Source organism: Mustela nivalis, assembly GCF_964662115.1.
Source record: "Mustela nivalis genome assembly, chromosome: 9".
NCBI lineage: Eukaryota > Metazoa > Chordata > Mammalia > Carnivora > Mustelidae > Mustela > Mustela nivalis.
The window spans coordinates 85,121,357-85,141,842 of record NC_139028.1 but is presented as its reverse complement, the minus strand read 5'-3'; the positions used below and the strand labels follow the sequence as shown (position 1 = coordinate 85,141,842).

General features: G+C 35.0%; 1 protein-coding gene across 1 annotated transcript in view; it reads right to left on the bottom strand.

Annotated features, from left to right (window-relative positions):
- ANO3 (anoctamin 3) overlaps positions 1-16,843 on the bottom strand; it is a 407,782-nt gene extending 390,939 nt beyond the window's left edge. Inside the window, exon 1 of the mRNA XM_082682805.1 lies at positions 16,328-16,843. Within this exon, the coding sequence (XP_082538931.1) occupies positions 16,328-16,481 (154 nt within the window). The 5' untranslated portion in view covers positions 16,482-16,843. The remainder of the gene's footprint in view (positions 1-16,327) is intronic.
- Positions 16,844-20,486: the final 3,643 nt, after the last annotated feature.

Below are 20,486 nucleotides of genomic sequence, written 5' to 3'. Positions count from 1 at the left end.
AACCTGCTCAAACACATTTGGTGGCTTATCTTCCCTGAAAGAATAAAGGCTAAACTGCTTGTTTTGACATTCAAATCCCATTGCAAATTGGCCCAACTTAACCTCCTTATCTTCCAATCTCTGTCTCACACAACCCACACTCCAGCTACATCACTATTCAGTTGACAACTATGCTGAATGGCTGCCAAGGGCTGTATGTTTTGCTGGATAAATTAAAACTGGCCCCTGCATTTAAGAACACAGAGTTTGACAAAGGGAGTTGTCTTAAGGAGCTCATAAACAAAACAAAACAAAAAATAACTTTTCTACCAAATATATAAAACATTCTAAAAATTCAGAGGAATTATTATTTAGTATTTCTCGTGGTTTGGGGGATGGCTTTAAAGACTGATTTTACTCTCTCAACTGTTAAGTTGCTTTCTCATGTCTTTCTGTGGTTGCCCATGATGTTCCTTTACCTGTACTACCTCTTCTCCTTAAACTTCAAGTTTATGGAAAAATTGTACTCATGAGGAGTTTGTACAAATGTCTCCTCCATTAAGCTACTTTCTCTGTAGCTTTCTTCCTACTTCTGTCAGAATTCATCACTCCCATAACTGTTTCTCCAACACAGTATTCATAAGTTTACTATAACACTAATTGTGTTGCATTTTAACAGGCAATTTAAGTGGCTGTCTTCCAGTAAACAGTGAATGTAGCATTGGTTAAGATCCATATATAAGATTCTAAAGAGTACTTTTTAATATTAAAAAAATGGCATTCTGAAAATAAGTAGAATTTAGGAGATTATTTGAGGACAGTTATAAGTTTTGGATAAGATACTTCTATGAAATTTTAATTGCTGATTGTCTTATCTTAGATCCAACCAATTATATGAGTAGGTAGGTTAAAGCTAAGGAAGCTAGTATCTTGAACGCAATCTCTAGGGGATCATTTTGTTTCATTCCGTTCCAACATCAGCTACAGCCCAAACTTTTAAATGGCTCTTTCATAAATGAATGCAATGGTAGCAACAGATTATGAGCATAAATGAGACTGTTTTGCCTAAAATTACCAGTACAACTCCCATAGGGTTTTATGAGTGGTCAAGCTTTCATTTGATAAGCTATATGTTGAGACCTGCAAGGCTCTGAGGGACAGTAATAAAAATATAACTTCTATATGTGAGAAACACAGAATAAAAAGTAATATTTTACTTATTTTTCACCAAATTATTTACTAAGTATTTTACTAAAAAATATACTATAAATATTTATTGATATTTTACTTACATAGTTTGAATATACAAATCTTTATCCCTTCAAGTAACTTAAGAATTTCACTGAATGGGTATATTACTCTTCCACCATAATGGTATTTATGAACTTGAAATTCATGGATTTTATATTCTTGACCACATTGAAAATACACAATATAATTCCACTTGTGATTTATTATCTTGCAAAATTGAATAGTATGAGTCATTTAGGTTTAGATCAAAGTCAGCATGAACGCATGATATTTTTCTCTCCTCATCTTTCCTCCATTCACCATTTAAGTAAATGACAATTCTTGAAAAGTCATATACGCAAACATTTCTTTTGAAAAAATGGACCCTGGCATAAGGCAGCATAAAAGTCCAACTGAAGATAGTAGGTTACATTAAAAAATAAAGCCAATATATATAATACCTTCTTGGTTCTTGGCCTGGGCAGAATAGCTTTAGATGCTCTTAAGAGTTAATTGTCAAATTCAGTATTGATCTATCACTTGAACACAATCTATAGTCTGCTGTGTATGGAAATAAGAAAAAGTATTTTGTAAACCATTTAAATTAGTTCTCTAGTCACTGTAATTTTTTTTTTTACAACATAAACAATAAAATGATAGTGAAAATTAAAAAGATGGCAAGCATGGACTGTGTCTACATGGAGTTATAAATTTAACTTTTAAGGACTTTATGATTCACAGGGAATTTTATCTGCTTTGGTAAATATTTCTGCAGTTTTGATTTGGGAACTCTTTGAAGATCTGAGATATATGTCTTTTGAAACTGAAGCATCAGCTCTCAAAATGTTAAGAAATAAAGGCAATGGTGGATATTCAGAAGATTTAAGATCTTCGTGGAGTGATGTTAGTCAAAAAAGATTCAGAAATGAATGTTTTGTATTGCATACTAATTCAGTATTTTGCAAGCGTCTGTTGTATATAAGAAAAGCCCTTACACAGTGCACACACAATGTTTGTCTTGTTCAGCCCCATATCCCAAAGCTTAATAAAATGTAACATAGAATAAATGTGAAATGAATTATAGTACTTTTCACCATGAGAGATACAGATAAGCAAATATATCACTGTTTTTCATGATAAAGATTATAACAGAATAACAAACTTCCAAGCTGTGTCAAAAAAAAAAAAGCTCCAAAGAGGAAGAAATACTTGAAGTGTACTTGAGAGAAATTTTAAGGAAAAAGAAAGAGGTTTCAAAGGGAAGTGGCAGAGGGAGAAAATATTTCCTGTAGCACCAGACTAAAATAGCTACATAAATCCTGATATAAACTGGCTTAGGAAAACATAATGGACTTAATTTGACTGAGCTCCAGGTTCAGATTAGCTTCAGTTAGAACCTGATTCATACTCTAACTTTATAGTAATGCCATTCTTGTGGCTCTGCTTCCTCTGGGTTTTCTATAGTCTCCACAGATAGTCGCCGATAACACCAGGTTCTCGCCTTATATTTGCCCAAGGCTCAGTACCAGCCTCATACCCTTTCCCCAAGCTGAGTATTTCTAACTAAGGTCTTAAATTCCACTATGATTGGACAGGCTTATTCTCCCTTCTAAATCCGTAGGATACTCTATGGTCATAAGTCAAGCACTCTGAGAGAGTTTTATCCATTAACATCATGATTAGAATGTGACAAAGTAAGGTTTCTTAGAAGAAACTGTTAACAGTTCCCATAAACAAGGGGGAAATGGGTTCTACTGCAACTGTTATACACCATAACTGCCAAGACAGGCCTAATATATTTTGTCCTAAAACCATTTACCGAAAAAAAAAAATCCATTTCTTCATCTAAGGAAAATAAAATCCATATTGACTTTTAACCCCTATGGTAATCTGAATATATAGAAACGCAGGAAGTCATTAATATCAACAACGTCTGAGGCACCTGGGTGCTCAGTGGGCTAAGCCTCTGCCTTTGGCTCAGGTCATGATCTCAGGGTCCTGGGATCAAGTCCCGCACCAGGCTCTCTGCTCAGCAGGAAGCCTGCTTCCCTCTCTCTCTTTCTACTTGCCTCTCTGCCTGCCTGTGATCTCTGTCTGTTAAATAAATAAATAAAATCATTAAAAAAAAATCAATCATTTTTGTAGCCACAGCTTCTCAGAGAAGAAGAATCTTTAGCCCACTTTCTAGCCAGATGGTTAAACATGACATCTCTCAGTGGTTATGCACGTACAAATTTACGCCTAGGTCTGGTCCCTGCATGAAATGAAAAACAGGAACATGAAGGACCCACATGGATTCCACCCTGAAATAGAACAAACCAGACAGGCTAGGCCACTCTGAGACCCCTGGAGGAGTTTCTGTAAACAGCCTAAGATTAGCCACTTCCTCCTCCTCCTACAAATTAAATAAAAATTTCTCTTAATGGGAGGAAGAGAAAATCTCAATGTTGCCTTGGGGACACATTAAACTTCTATATGAGGCTTAGTTTTTATCTATTTTAACTGCAAAAGAGTATAGAGCCAGGAACCTTGAGAGCAGAGGTTAAGGCCACAGTTTCCAGACTTCCTTAAGAATGATGGTTTGGCTGTAGCCCCAGACTAATGTTACCAAGGCCTTGACTTTAAAAAGTAGGGAAAGCTAAAACGGGTCTCCTAGAATTAGCAAGGTGTCTACCAACTGTACTGGTCAATGCTATTCATTTAGCATTGAGGCCTACTATTCTACCTATACTTAATTTACCTTCCCCTATCGTGCAACATACATCTTTCACTCTCGCCACGCAGGACTTTTCTTGTCACTCCCTTACCAAAAACTAGAAATGAGAACTATTCCTACTGTAATAGATACAAGAATCAAATCAAATGAACACTATCCCATAAGGAATTCATTAGTCCAATAACCTAAATAATTGGAAGGAAGGCTAGCCTAAGGCACATCTTAAAGTAGGGGCACAAACGATATGACCTACTATAAAGAGGAGAAACGGGGTTGATTCTCTAAGAAAAATCCATAGTATTCATACTAGAAGTATGGAAGTAATTGTGGCAAAAAATAAAGAAACACATGAATGCACAGACACACAAATAAATACTTTATGACACCGTATACTGTGGTCAATCTATGTCAATTCATTTTCTAGGAATGCCTTCCTCCTTTCTTTCAGTCTGTCCCTGCTTAAAATTTCTTTCCTTTTCTATTCTTGTTGAGTTACATTAATCTATTTCTTCTGGAAGTTCAAAACATATATCCTTTATCATTGATTTTTCCTTTGGCATGTGCTACAATGAATAGTTGCCTCTTTTTTCCCTGAGTGATCAGCCCCAATTTACAAGCAACTTCTGTGAGCTATAAGACTTAAATTCCAAAGTTTACTGCATGGCAGAAAACTCTTACACTAAGAAACAGTATAATATCCTGTGTTAGAGCTTAGCAAGATTTATTAATTCATCATGTGACTGAGGTACAATATTAAAATTCTATTTTGACTTTCCAGAACCATCCTAAATCCCTTATTGTTCTCTGATACCTGCCACTTTCACTAGAAGAACACTGCTCATTAACCAGTCATTTGTGATGGTTCCCATAATTTGATGAGGGTATTCTGTATTACAAAGGCTGGAGTTACACAAAAGGCACAGATGCTCTACCAGGTGGGTTGAGTGAGATGACATGGGGACAGAGGATGCAGAACATAATGTGATATTTGTGGGGGATGAGGAGTCTCGTATGGGTGAGGATTAAAATGGTGACCAAGACCCATGAGAATGTACAATAGAAAGAAACAGTAGGGGAAGACTAACACAAATCAACAGATATTCTGACACAGAAACATTGAAACATGGCTTATAGCCATGGAGAAGACTCTTTCTGAGCTTAACTTTCAGAAAACTAAAGACTAAAATTAAACTTGACATGGACATATTTACATAGAGAATATATTGCAAAATTCTCCATGCAGACTCTCCTTTTGTCCATGGCTGCCTATTCCTTCTTTGCAAGCATCTATCACTAAAGATTCTAACACTGACGACATTCAGGATGAGATGAGAACACAAACCTAAGACTGAAGAATGACCTTACTTACTACGGGGCACTCATAGATGAGAATGGGACGAGGGATGCCACTGAGTGCTGGGATATTAGGGAGAACAGAGTTGATATCAGCTGTGCTCACACGGTAAATACATTGATGGTGTGTACCAAAATAGGTTGTATATATATTACAAAACTATTTTGTATGTATGTGTATAGGTACATTGTATATATGGTTACTCAGTAAATATTAATGTAATGAATGAATGTCCTCTCTAACACTAGGAGCAGACTCCATGTTTTAGTCTCCTTTTAAGTAATTCCTAACTTTTTGTTTTTTCCTGAAGATTTATTTATTTGAGAGACAGAGAGAGTGATAGAAAGAATGTGGAGAAGAGGAAAAGGAGAGAGAGTCTCAAGCAGACTAACTGCTGAGCCCAGAGCCTGATGTGGGGTTTATCTCAAGACCCTAAGATCATGACCTAGGCCAAAATCAAGAGTTGGACACTTTGACTGAGACACCCAGTTGCCCCTAATTCCTAACCTGTACAATGTCTTACATTTTAGCAGGACTTATGTTATATTGTTGACCCATAGGTAATAAACAATGTATACATTTGAACTCCCATTAATTCCACTTATTCTCCTCACCATTTGTCTGTCATAAAATGCCCCTTTTAACTCAAATTTTAAAGTATCTGCATATGTTGGAGCTAATGGAACTTTATTTTTTAACAATTAATCATTTAAAGGGTAACTATGATAAGGTTATAAGACAAATTCCTGAGAAAAGTTTCATTAGGCTTCCAAGGCAAAACAACACAAAAAATGACCAAACTCTCTGTGATTATTGTGTTTTTGCCAGAAATTACAAAATACATAGCATTTATATGTATCGGGTGACTTCTAAAATCCATGCTCTTGGATCTGCTACAGAACTCACTTCTTTACATGCTTTTGTTTTGAGACTTTTCTCCACGGTGGCCTTGGAAATGGAGCCTAAATTCTGAAATCTGACTGGTGAGAGCCAAATATTCAGTGGCAAAGAAGAACTATGAGACACTGAATTGTACTTAACTACTCTGGCATCAGATAAGGATTCTGAAGAAAATAGCAGCAGGACAGATAGAGGGGAATGATAATTTCTTCAGTGGTAATGAAAAATAAGCTGATGAATGATGAGATCAGAGTTCTTACATTACAAGAGACATTTAGACCAATACCCCCAGATCTTTAATTTTTTTTAAAATTAATCATAAATCACTTTCAAGAAAGTTTGATTTAAAAATCATGTGGCTGCAAGAATTAATTAGAAAAGTCACAGTGATGTGTGTATTTGTAGAACACTTTGACTTTAGATTTATTACCTCCAATCCTCACAGCAACTCATATGAACGGCCCAACAATTTTTGAGTTGAGAAGACACAAGCGAGTAATAGAGTAGGCAGAATGCTGGAAGCAGGAAAAGAGGAGACATCTCATATCCATTAAATATACATTTTAAACCCTGTCCCTCCAGAAGGCATTTTTTTCAAATATTTTCTCAATCCCATGTTCAATTCTATGAAGCAGGTATCCCACTAAGAATAGGCAGAGAAATATTAAGTAACCTTCCCAAGCTCTAAAATCTATGTGTGAGTCATAGCAAGAGGTGTTCTATATGGCAAAGTCCAGCTATCCTTTATCATGATGACCCAGAGGAGTTAGAAGACACATGAGGGCCTGACAATACAGGATGGAGAAAATTACAGACTGACCTCTATATCAAATCATCTGTGTAATATTAGGCAAGCTACTCATCATGCTTTTTTGACCTCACTCTCACATTCTCATATAAGAGAAGCCTGTGAATCTATCTCTTCCCATCTATGAGGTTAGTCAAGTTAATCTAGATAATACATGATTGTCTCTAATATCTCCGCCTCCTTGCTCAGGGCACTATTCAATGTTCAGATAAGGCATCTCACCTCTAAAGGCTAGATAATCTTTTAAAGATGAACACAGGGAAGACTTTACCTCTGCCTACTTTTATCGGGAGTGGGAACAAAATACAGAAGTTTAATTTCGAGCACACACAAAAAGGTTTCCCTTTCCCAACTCTCAATGAAGTAAAGTAAAATTCCCAGTTGCTTTCGAAAACCAATGACACCCTGAGAAGAGAACACTGATTCAGGATGTCAGTGCTAAAACTAGCAGAGCCTCACTGGATCCAGGACAGACTCCTGGCCTCACCAAATGCACTGAGCACCCTCCGGCATTATGAGACATCACTGACCAAGCAGCCAACTGACACCAGGGTTCTCATGCAACCAACACCTGTTTTCTTTCCAGTGCCTCACAAATTTTCCCCTAGAAATGTCTCTCCTGTTAGAGAAAAGTGAGTGCTCACACACATCTCTAGGAGAACAGTTTTCTTTGCAGTCTGGTATTTGATTACAAAAATTAATTTAGGTAGTTATTCTACATCCTACCAAACCCACCTTTATTTTAATATTAAGCATTAATGGGATAATTTAGCAAATAAAACAAATGCTCCTGAAGTTTGTGACTTTTATTCTCTGCATAGTCATGTGTTCCTGTGGACAACTGTACTTGAATCTTAGCAGCTCAGTTTACCTTACATAGATTCTGCGATTTGCCTCATATGAACTGTAATCACCAGAACATGGTCAATCATCACATTCTGGAATACTATTGTAATATAGCTATCCAATAATATATACTTAGAATAACAGCATTTCCTAGATATTTACTATTATTTTGCTGAATGTTTTATCGTTGTTTCACTTAATATTCTTAACTACTCTGTGAGGTAGAGATTTGCATACCCTTACTATATATCAGGAAATAGAAACATACAGATATTCACTGAATTTTCTGATTGACAGAAATCACACAACTAAATCGTAACAGAGCAACCTCTGAATTCTAGCTTGACTAGGGTCTAAGCAATTACCTCTCTGTGGTTGTTTATACAGAATAGCAATTTTAATTTACATGAAGATACTGGATTATTTTATAGGGATATTCTTATGTAGACAACTCCTTCTATAGCAATCAGTCAGTGTTCAGTTAAAATGTGCAGCTCAAAAAACTGTAAAAATAAATGCCACAGTCTTCTGGATTAACTTATAAAAAGTAGAATGTAGGAACATTAAATCTAAGATTATATTTGTAGTTTATATATTTTTCTACTCATAACTTAGAGCAGGAATTTTCTATATAGAATTTTCAGAGAACACAAATGAGTATATTTAGCTTTTGAGAACTCAAATTATACAGCAGGAAAAAGCAAAGGACAAGCAAAATGAAAGCTGAAAGTTAAGGATGTGAAAATACGATACAAACATGGGAAATGTAAGTAGTTCATTGGTCATCTAAAAATAAGCAAAACACCACTCTGAATAATAGGATCTACCACAGCTGACTCAAGGGACCAAGCAGTGGTTTTTCCAACATTCTTGAGGACATGAAAAGTATCCCCATGTTATGTAGCACAATGAGCTTTGAAAAAGCCCAACAGTGATGCATGAGACCATACACAGCCATAGGAAGCTGGGGTATCAGAAGGCATTGATGAGTTTTCCCAGTGTGCAAATTTATTTTAAGCAGTAAAGCAATCAGAAATTATGGTGACTTACAGAATTTGCTGGACCCTCCCGATAGGGCCCCCCACCCTTTTTTTAAGTAAATGCCTATAAAATTAAATCAGAGAATCTTTGAAAGAGGTTCAGAGAATGTACTCTGCAAGTCCCCTGTTTTCAACTAAGGAAACAGGTTTGGAGTGGCTTTCTCTGGCTGGGTTCACCCACTGACTATTCTTGGCCAGTGCCTCTCTCGTGAAGCTCTTTCCACTCCAGAGCAGAAGTTCAGCTGTGACTCAGGAAGAAACCAATCACGGGAGAGGGTTGGGCTAGAGGGGTATTGCTGTGTCTTCTTCCTGTTTACTCAATGATTTTCGGTGTACTCTGGGGTTAGAGCAGAGGGGAAAGCTTTGCAGTCTCAGCAGAAGCAACATGACTCTGGAGTCAGCAGCAGCCGCTATTTCTCTTTTCATGCTGATAATCAGCACGTTCTATGATTTTTTTTTTTCCTCCTGAAAACTTAGCTTAAAATCTTATCAAGCTGTGACAGTGATTTCTAGATTCTAGAATCTATTGTACTTTAGAAGAGAATAATGCTTGCAAGTTAAGTACCTTTTATAACCGGTTATAAATTATCAGTAGCATACCTGATTTTATACCCTAAGATAACTCACCCATTATTTTACAGAGAGCCCTTCGTAAACTCCTTCCCAGAAAGAGCTTTATGAATAAAGACTGTGGCTGTATTTCACCATGCCAACCTGAGAATCTCATCATAAACATTTCACCAGAATCCTTGATTTTCTGTACGAAGTGCTGTATAAACTAAGGTACTGAGGCCTATTCTAAAGCAAACAAACAAACAAACAAACAAAAAAACAGAGTAATATTCGTTCATCTGCTATCAGGAAGACATGTTTCCTTTGAGATAAATCTATGTATTTGTGTTAATCTCTATCTCCATCTAGTTTAGTCAACTCCACAAGGTATTACATAGTATGCAATGGTCACTTATCAATACTTCCATTAGCACACCCTGTATGTTATCAGAAAGGCCATTTTTTAATTTATCATTATGAATTATAATAGATGTACCCAATCCTAGTAGAATATCTTCAGCAGGCATTTAAAGAAATGATGGTTGTTGGGGTTATTTCATTTTACAACATCACATTAGCATTAACTTTTCATTTTACCATGGCAGCCAAAGTATGCATATTATATGAACTTAGATTGTTCTTCTTAAGACAGGATGAGTTGAAGGCCCCTAGGCAGAGCCATTAAGAGATCAGAGTTATATTAAAAATTCCACAAAGGAAGTGAAGGCTTCTATCAATTGGCCCATCTTTGTAAAGTCATATTAGAAATAAGCAATTCAGCTCCTCAGTTCATAGAGCTCTCTGGTGGTCTCTCCTTAAGGGAATTGAAGAGAAGTACAAGATATCCCTTATCCAGTGGGAGTTTATGCTCTATTTGATAAAACTGCACTGAAAGCTGAAAGCTATATCCAAAATTTAACAGTAAAACATTTAAATGCAAGATTAAATGCAGAAAATAAACATTTAACATTGATATCAATGCCACAGAAATGGATACTCTGGGCATCCAATACAGGGAAAATTAGATGTTTTATATAAAGAATGAGAGGGAGGGCTCTTTGGAAGCATTTGATCTGAATTTATCTGAGGGTAATATGCAAATATAAGAAAAAGGAAAACACTCTTTCAATTATGTCAATGGATTAACAACCTTAGTATAAAAGCTTGTTGACAAAAAAGCTATAGTTGGCTGTAGATTACAATGATGAGAAATTATCTGAAACAAGTGCCATAATATCAGGATCACTGTAGAAAGCTCTTGCTAGTCCTCCTATAATGACACTTAACCAAAGCACTGATTTTCAAACTTTAGTGTGTATGAACATAATGAGGTATTTCTAAAATCTAGATTCCTTGATTGTATCCACAGAGTTTACATATGAATTATCTGGGATGGGACCCTAGAATCCCCAGGAATCACAAGTATTCTGGTGATTCTAATGCAAATGCTCCATGGACTATATTTAGGGTTTGGAAACCACCCTGCTAAAGCACTATTCTCCAGCTGATTCCTGCCCTGAATGAGACTGACAGGAAGAAAGAGTTACCTATTTCAATCACATACACAGTTTTTTTTTCATAACTAGATTTAGAGAGTGAGTTAGAGCAGGCGCTGGACCATCCAGATACTTGACATTTCTTAGTGGCAGAGAGCTAGGAACAGAGTAGACGACTAATAGATATAAATAGCGGATGATGGCAGCATTATAAACTCACTAGACATGTGGCAACGGGTCATCATTCTAAGCATCTTAAGAAGTTAGGACCTCTAATTCCTTCTAACTAAGCAAAAAAGGCCATTCAGGTCCTTTACTTTTTGGTCAGAGATGGTCTTCTGGGCTGCAACTAGCTGAATGTTCACCCTCCATTCCAAGGTCACAGAACAGAATCTATTTTTTTGGTCTCCTTGCATGTCCTTAGAAACCATGTTCTTCACTTCCTGAGACAAAGAAATAACCAGTGCAAAGCCCACTCCATAAAGTCCCAAATCACCCAGGATGATGAAGATTTTCTTTTTTTATGCTGACCTTAGCACAGCTGTAACGGCTGCAGAGTGGTCAGTCATTTCTAGGTTCCAAGACCTATCCAGGAAGATGAATATAGTCAAATTCTCAGAGAATTACTACATACATACTAATTACATACTAAATGTGTGTATGTGTTGTGATCATGTGGTTTAATGGGGATAGGTAATGTTTATAAATGTTTATATTGATTCCTCTGGCTACTAGTGGATAGTGTAACACTTTCTTAAGAATATGGTATTTGGGGGCCCCCGGGGTGGCTCAGTGGACACATTCAAAATTAACATAGTATTTAAAATCAGCTAATTAACATTTCTATACACCAAATAGTCTCACTTAGGTTATTAAGTTATTCTAAATATCTTATAAAGATTTCAATTCAATCATTCTGAATTGAAAATAGCAAATTGGTGTGTAAATTAGTGATCTATAGCTCTATATTTGAAATACGATGGACAATTACATTAATATTTTACTTCTTCATGCTTTAAAACATTAGGAGAGTAAAATGAGACTATTCCATTCAAGTATATGGTATTGTCAATAAAACAGTAAATGCTGTTTTTGTCATCTTCCCTATTGCCATAGCAGCAGGGTAACTAGTAAGGCCGGTATTCACACTTGTACTAGCGTAGTAGCAATAACACTTGGAATTGGAAAAAATCTGTGTCCACGTTGGTTTATCACTTACTAAAATTTCACTGTAAAATATCACTAATATGCAGTTTCTTCGTTTATCAAAATGGGAGTAATAAAACGATTTGATCTACAGAAGGATTGTACAAGTCAAATTTAAAAGAACTCCAATTATCAAATTCTTTGCATAAGCTGACTTTCATTATTATTGTTATAAATTATATGTAAACAGAGGCTTTGTCTTTACCCTTCTTTATATTCTGGTCTTTATCTAGCTTAATGATGTGCATTGGAAATGCTCTACATCTAATTATTTTCATTAAGCTTTTTTTATAGCTGTCGGTGGCCTTTAAAATCAACTAATCTACTCTAGACATTTTAGAGATTAGAAAAATCACCCAGGAGGGATGTTAAAACTTTGCCCCAAGTGACACTGCTTGTTGGTGACTGAGCAGGACCTTATCTTGACTTTTTATTAGAGTTCTCCAGTTACTTCACTAGCATTGCGTAATTCATTTCTTTAACACCAAATCTCCAAAGCAGGTCTTGGAGGATGTTAGGAAATGTTCTATGTAAAAGGATTTTAGGGTCTAAAGAATATACAAAATTCTAGATTAAATGAAATTAACAAATTTTAAAAAGCTGAATCACTACATTCTTGAATATATGTTAGACTGTGTTGTGATGGAAGTTATTATTACCTATTTAACAGGGATAAATATATATATTGACATATGTGTACATATGTGTACATATGTACATATGTTTTATATGTACACATATGTCTGTACATCTCTGCATGTGTACATATATAGAACATTCACAGCACTGCTTGATATATAGGAAATGATATATATGTGCTTATCATTAATATCACAATGGTGAAAATGATGATCCTGAATGTGAGATGTTCATAATCTTAAAAGAGTCATTTAAAGCACATTCCAGAATCTGGGAATGATATTTATAATCTCATTACTGATTACTGATGAAATACACTTCTGAAACCTAAAGAAGCATTTTTATCCCATGGGACTGTTTTTAATCATAATTTCCATGCAATGCTGAGAAAAAAAAAGAACACTAAGTTTAGAGGCAGAAAGCAGATTAAGAGCAACTCAACTTATCTCTGTCTTTGCCACCACACTCCCCACTGACATAGGCACACATTAGATATGTATATGTGTTTTGTAGGTCCGATTACATTACCTTTTCTGGCCTTTGAATTCTCTTATTTAATAAAGTTCAAGATAAATGAACTCTAACTCATAGAGGTCTTATGAGAACTAGTCAGATTCTGAAAGTATGAATTATCTTCAAGTTATTATGTAAATAAAAGTCATAAATACTGTTTTTGTTGACAATGGAACACATTTCTTTTTAGACATATCTGCTCAACTCTCTATGGACTAACATTCGCCTGTTGTATTTTATTTTCCCATGTTGGGGATATGTGCTTATGTATGTTAAAAACATAGTGTCACACAACCGAGATGTTTCTACTAATACCTCATTTTCATTTTCATATAGACACTCCAAGCACTAACTCTCAGTCATAAATATTCAATAAATATATATATATATAATTTTTTCAATTATTATATTTTAAGTGAATACAACTTGACTCTCTTGAATATAGAGGAAAAGATCTAGCATACAATGTAGATTTTAAGATGCCCAATGCACCATAAAATTTTTAAATGAAGGACAAATTCCACACTGGTAATATCCTGTATGATGGTATCATCAAAAAAAAAAAAAAAAATTGTGTGTAATTTCCACATAGTATTTTGGCAGGTAAAATGCATGTATAACCTGACTTGAACAAGTATTCTCTATGAAAGGAAATGAATTAAAAGATAAACTACACTTAAAATTTAGTCACTCGATCACATTTATGACATGCTCATGATTTATAGGCAAAAACAATTGTGAAAAGGCAGTTACCTTCAAGAAAAATCATCTAATGGAAGAGAAGCCATGGACATATGTAATTGTAACAACAAAATCCAGAATATGAATGCTTTCATATATAGGACAAACTTTTTGTAGAAATTAGGCATAGGAAATATTCCTTTATATAAAGAGTCAACCACAGGCATTTAAGAAGAAGATGATATATCTTTTTTCTCAGTGAAACCTTAAGAAATAGAAGAAGGAGAAACATTTATTAGAAATTATTTTGAAAAAAAATAACGCACAGTAATTGAAAAGTGTAAATCATTCTTGTAGGATACAAGTAGGTTATATGAAACCGGCAAAGTTCTGGGGAGAAAAAGATTTAGATCCTAGAGCACCAGGTTTAGAACAAGGTCATGTACACTTAACAGAGACTGTAAACAAAGGTGGGAATAAGTCAGACTTGTGCTTAGGAGTTACTGTGTGGCTATCAATAGACAAGAAGCTTGTTTTGGAAAACCTGAAGTTGAGATGAGATAGAAGACTACACAGGTGCATGAACTAGGGAAATGAAGAGGGCCAAGATTTCAGTCTCTCAGCCAGGCAGTCAATGAATCAAGATATAAAGAACCTTTTTTGCCAGACACCCTGTTTAGTACTGGCTCATAGTGATGGACAAAGAAGTAAAGAAGACCTATATTAAACTAATATGCATAGAAATAACCTTGTACTTTATATTGCAACACATGTTAAGGAATGTCTGTGACTCAGGGGATATTGACAAAAATAAGAATGTAAGAAGGAGGAGGCATTTTTAGGGAGTTTAGTTTATTTGTGTTGAATTTGAGGCACCACCAAGGATATTGAGGTGAAAGTGTCTTCCAGGCACTGGGGAAGAGTTCAAACTTAAGCTCTAGCTGTGTAATGCCAGTTTTAGAAAGGCAGCAGTTGAATTTATTGGACTAGATGTAACTGGAACAGAGACAACTAGAAGACAAAAACATGGTGAAAAGAACATGGGTATTTAAACCATGACTAAACTGGTACATGTAAAATAAGTAATGTGTCTTTTTCCTGTCTAAGTCTACTATACTGTACTGTTCATTTGTAAAACAACAACAACAAATAAACAAACAACAAAAAAACTCTCGATTTTTCCATTTATGAAACTGTATGTTCAATATCCAGTAAGGCTTTCAATTTAAGAAAGAGAAATAATGGTATGGGTGAAAGAAAATTTTAAAAAGTTGTCATATCTCCTGATTATAGAACTTCCCATATTATAAAACAAGTCATATAAAACAAGAGTGTACGGACAACAAATCAACAATTGGTTGGGAGTCACATAAAACTTCTTTTCAAAACTTCTTTTCATCTCAAAATAAATAAATATGCCAAGTTTTCTTAGAAGACTCCTCTGGTTGCAAACTAGAATTTGTTATTTCTACAAGTTCTTTTTCATTGGACAAAGATTAATGACCTGTATATAACATCCAGAGCTATAAAGACTTTGCTTAACTTTTCCTTTTCTCATTGTACTGTCTTTTTTATGAGGAAAGATAAACAACTAGCTCATAACAGCATTTTCCTTTAGAACAGTATTTATTTAATATATTTATTTATTATATTTTTTTTCTACAAAGCACAACTAATTCATTATTGACATCTCATAGCTGTTCACTATAATCCAAACCCACAGAATTTCTTAATGTATGCAGACTATTAGTATATAGCATTGTTTCCTCAAAACTGCGGTGCTAAAATAAAAATTGTCGGATGCTGGATAAGTAAGTACCACCCACAGATATCAAAAAATACTATTTTCACATTGAAGTCTGTCAGCATTGTCAGCTCATATAGAATTTAAATAGGTCATAAAATAACATAAGAAAAAGGAATATTTGTTTTGTTCTTAATGAGAAGGTAAAGAAAACATATTATCCTTCATATAATTATATAAAAGGAAACTGAAATAGAAGAGATGAATGAAAGACGGCAGGACTTTTTCTGCAGTTTATGGATACAATCCCTGATTTTATCAATCATCCCAAACAAAAGACTTGATAGACTTGAGTTCAGAAAAACAAAATCTACTTCACTATTAATATTTTTCTGTGTCCCTTAAATTTGTTTTCTGGCATTTCACTCTACTGGGGCAATGTTCTGTTCTTTTTGTAGAAACTTATTTATATATTTTGAGGGAAAACAACTGATGAAACTAAAATTGACATCAGTTTTACCACCACAAAGTAGGTGACATCAAGATTTATTTGTAACATATATGACATTAAAGAAAATACAGATGTAAGATACACAAAAATATCAATCTAAAGTTTAGCTTACCAGTGGGGACAGAATTGGCATGCTGAAGTTCCAGTTGACTAGAATCATCAGAGAGTTCGGTCAAACAGGTTAGTGTAAATTCTGGGTTGGAAGCATGCTCATGTCTGAAGCCTTCAGGAGAAAGATAATCCAGCTCAAACTTCACAGTTGACATTGCAAAATTCTTAAAGAGCTATGTAAGTCAAAGTTCACACTACTGAAGTTTTAAAAATCATAGGAGACAGAAAAAAAAATCACTGTATTATAATCAGTGGTAACTTCAGGCTTTCTGGTGATTATTCTCACTTGGAAATCCAAAAGAGATAAAACATGCAGAGCTGACTCTCTAAATTTCTGTATTCATGCCTTTTCTAGGCACTTGACTTCAACAGGATGGATGGATTTTAGAGTTGTTTTTTCTTGACGATATCTTGCTGCCTTAAAATGACAGCAGCACTAACTCCATCTCAGAGAGGCTGCAGTGAAAAGTAAAATGGGCTAAGTGAAGGCATAGGCAAGGCTGCAGAGATGCTTTTAGTAACTTGGTATTGGAAGTTCTCATTCACATTTCTGTATACAAAAGATCAGCTGGGTGGGGCTAAAGCCTGTAAGAGAATGAAACTTTTTTCCACTGGGCAGCTCATCAACGAATGTTTTAATATGGAAGGAAATTAATCCTAAATGATATTTCCAGGGTCACAGTTGTAAGACTATAGTCCTCATGCTTATTCAAAGATGATGATTGTGGAGACTAAAAGGTAAATTAAGCAACAAATCTTCTGCACAACGAAGAAACAATCAACAAAATGAAAAGGCAAGAATGGAATAAAATGTTTTCAAATCATTTATCTGATATTTCAATATCCAAAAAATAAAAGGGACTCCTATAATTCAGTAGTAGAAGTAGCTATAATAGTAATAATATTAGTAATTCAATTTTTAAAAATGGGCGAACAATTTTTTCATCTTCCAAACATGACATACAAATGGCCAGTAAGTACATGAAAAGGACCTCAACATCACTAATTATCAGGGATATGCAAATCAAAGCCAAAATAAAGTATCACCTCATACCTGTTAGAATAGCTATCATCAAAAAGACAAGAAATTGAAGACATGGAGAAAAGGGCACACTTATGCAATGGTGATGGGAGTGTAAATTAGTAAAGCCACTGTCAAAAACACTATGGAGGTCTTTAAAGAATTAAAACAAAAACAAAAACAAAATAATAAAAAAACCTACCATATGATCTAGCATTCTTATTTCTGGGTATACATCCAAAGGAAATAAAATCACTGTCTCAAAAAGATATCTGCACCCTTTGTTCACTGAAACATTATTTACAGTACTCAAGGCATGGATTATTTAAGTCTCTTCTGACAGATGAATGATAAAAAAAATGTGATATACAATGGGATATTTTCAGCCATAAAAAAGGAACTCGGGGGCGCTTGGGTGGCTCAGTTAGTTAAGCGGCTGCCTTCTGCTCAGATTATGATCCCAGAGTCCTGGGATCGAGCCCCTCATCGGGCTCCCTGCTTCAGCAGAGAGTCTGCTTTTCCCCCTCCCTCTGTGTCTCTCTCTCAAATAAATAAATAAAATCTTAAAAAAAAAAAAAATTCTTACCATTAGTGACAAAATGGAGTAAACTTGAGGTTGCAATGCTAAGTGAGATAAGTCAAAGAAAAGCAAATGCTGCATGATCTTACTTATATGTGGAATCTAGAAAAGCCATACTTGTGGAAACAGAGTAGATTGGTGGTTGCCAGGAGTGGGATTGGACGTAATGGGAGATGCTGATCAAAGGATATAAACTTTCAGTTATAAGATGGGTGAGATCTAGGAATGTAATATATGGCATGGTGAGTATAGATAACAATACTGTATTATATACTTGACAGTTGCTAAGAAAGTACATCTTCAATGTTCTCATCACCAAAACCAACAACAAGAACAACAAGCAAACTGTGAGGTGAAGTATGTATTAATGGACCTTGTTGTGGTAATCATTATGAAATATCTGCATATATCAAGTGATCACATTATATACCTTAAACTTACAAATGTTATCTCAATGAAGTTTAGAGGAAAAGCTATATTTAAAAAATGGTGGTCAAATAAAATACAGCTTAAGAAACACAAAAGACTGATTTCATAATATGAGCAGGTGATCAGTGGAGGAGCAAATGCTAAAAACATAGTAATTGAGGAAACGGATATTATTGTACTAGTTAAGAAGTAAAGGATGTGATCCTTCTGAGTATCAGGGCAGAAGGTTATTTTGGTCAACTTAGAAATTTTAATTTAAGGGCACCTGACTTGGTTAAGCATTCAACTCTTGATTTCTGTTCATGTCAGGATCTCTGGGTTGTGAAATCAAGCCCTACGCTAGACTTCATACTGGGCATGGAGACTGCTTAAGATTCTCTCTCTCTCTCCCTCTGCTCCTTCCCCCACTGCACACACACACACACACACTCTCTCTCTCTCTCTCTCTCTTCTAAAAAACAAAGAAAAATAAATTTAGGATCTCATTCTTACTCATCTTCTGTTCTTGAGTGCATAAATCCATAATGATCACGAGGAAGTACCCATTGACAGATCATAAAAAAAAATAATTTAGCAAAAGCCATCCTTCAGTTTAGAGTCAAACTAGATGAAGTTCAGATTAGTTCTTTGACGGTCTTTTAAAATCTATTATATTAATTTACTTATTCATTTAAGTGAGTGTTTATTGACCCCGTATTAGGTGTTAACTTAGACAGATGAATGTTAAGACAGGTCAATGGAAAAGATGTGGGCCAAATCTGGACTCAGTGACTGACTGAGATTCTAGTTATAACCAGAGTACAAGTTATGGCAATAGATGTGCTACACATGAAGCCTCGCATATTTGAAGCAATATGACTTCTTTTTCCAGCACTCTTTGAGAAAGTAAAATATATTTAAGAGGTTTGTAAATTCGTAGTTGTTAAAATATGAAAAGTATTCTGGACAAAAAGTGGCATGTCTTACTCATCATTAGTTATAACTGAACAAACAAGGAAAAAAAATTATCTCTCTGCTCTGCATGCTTTTATAAACTACTGCTCATGGCTCAGGAATGACTGTCATTACAACAGCATTGACAACAAACAAAATGCTATTCAAGCCTCCTCTACTATCATTCTGGAACCAGCATGAAAAAAATCTGACTAATATGGCAAATATGGCCAAGTTTCACTGTTAATTACATGATACTTTACTTATATAAGAAGGTAAAAGCAGAATTAAAATTATAAATAATAATTCAGCAAAATACTATCATTGCCTAAAAGAAATATCAAAGTATCAGTATATATTCAGAGTACCTGACAAAGTGCTTTCATAGTAATACAGATTCTACTTGCTTCCCTACTACCTATGGATTCTTAGCCTCTGTGTTAAAGCTTCTAGAAAAGGTGCACGTTGGTCAGTACTGAGAAAATGAGTTGAAAAGATGGTTGGTAGGAAAAGAAAAGCAAATACAAGGAAATGAATAAAGGGTAAAAAAATGTGTATATACAACTTAAAGAAAAAAAGTAGTTTCTAGAATCACAAAAGATGGGCTTCACAGTTCTCAACTGAAATATCTGTCATGGTGTTTGGTGGGGTATACTTTCCGAGAGACAGTCTCAATGGTTTAATTTGAGTTGCTCATGAGTGTTTAACTACTAGGTAATTTCTACCCCTTTTATCTCCCATAAATTTGACCAAATCCTCAACTGTTCCTTCTTTCAAGCAATAATTTAAAGGGTATGGTTACATGGAAATGCGATTTGGCCAGAGAGTTTCAGTTAAATCACAACATAAATGATTTTCAGTAAGACCCATCCCTGAGGGGATGATCTCTTATGCCACAGCATAGTCTCATTGTCTCAAGTGGCGGGACTTAGTTTTTGAGCATGAAGACATCTTGGAACCAAAACAGAACACACACACACACACAAATACAGAGTTATCCAACCATCTGTATTCATACTGTGATATTCTGAGTATCAATATCTGACATAATCATATAAAACTACTTGAAATTCATGAGCATTTAAATATGTTATCAATTACATTTATATATCTTTGAAAATGTGCTCATGTATGCGTAAGAAATGTTACTCATTTGCTCTAAGATAACTGTAAGTATGCATGCAGATTTATAAATCC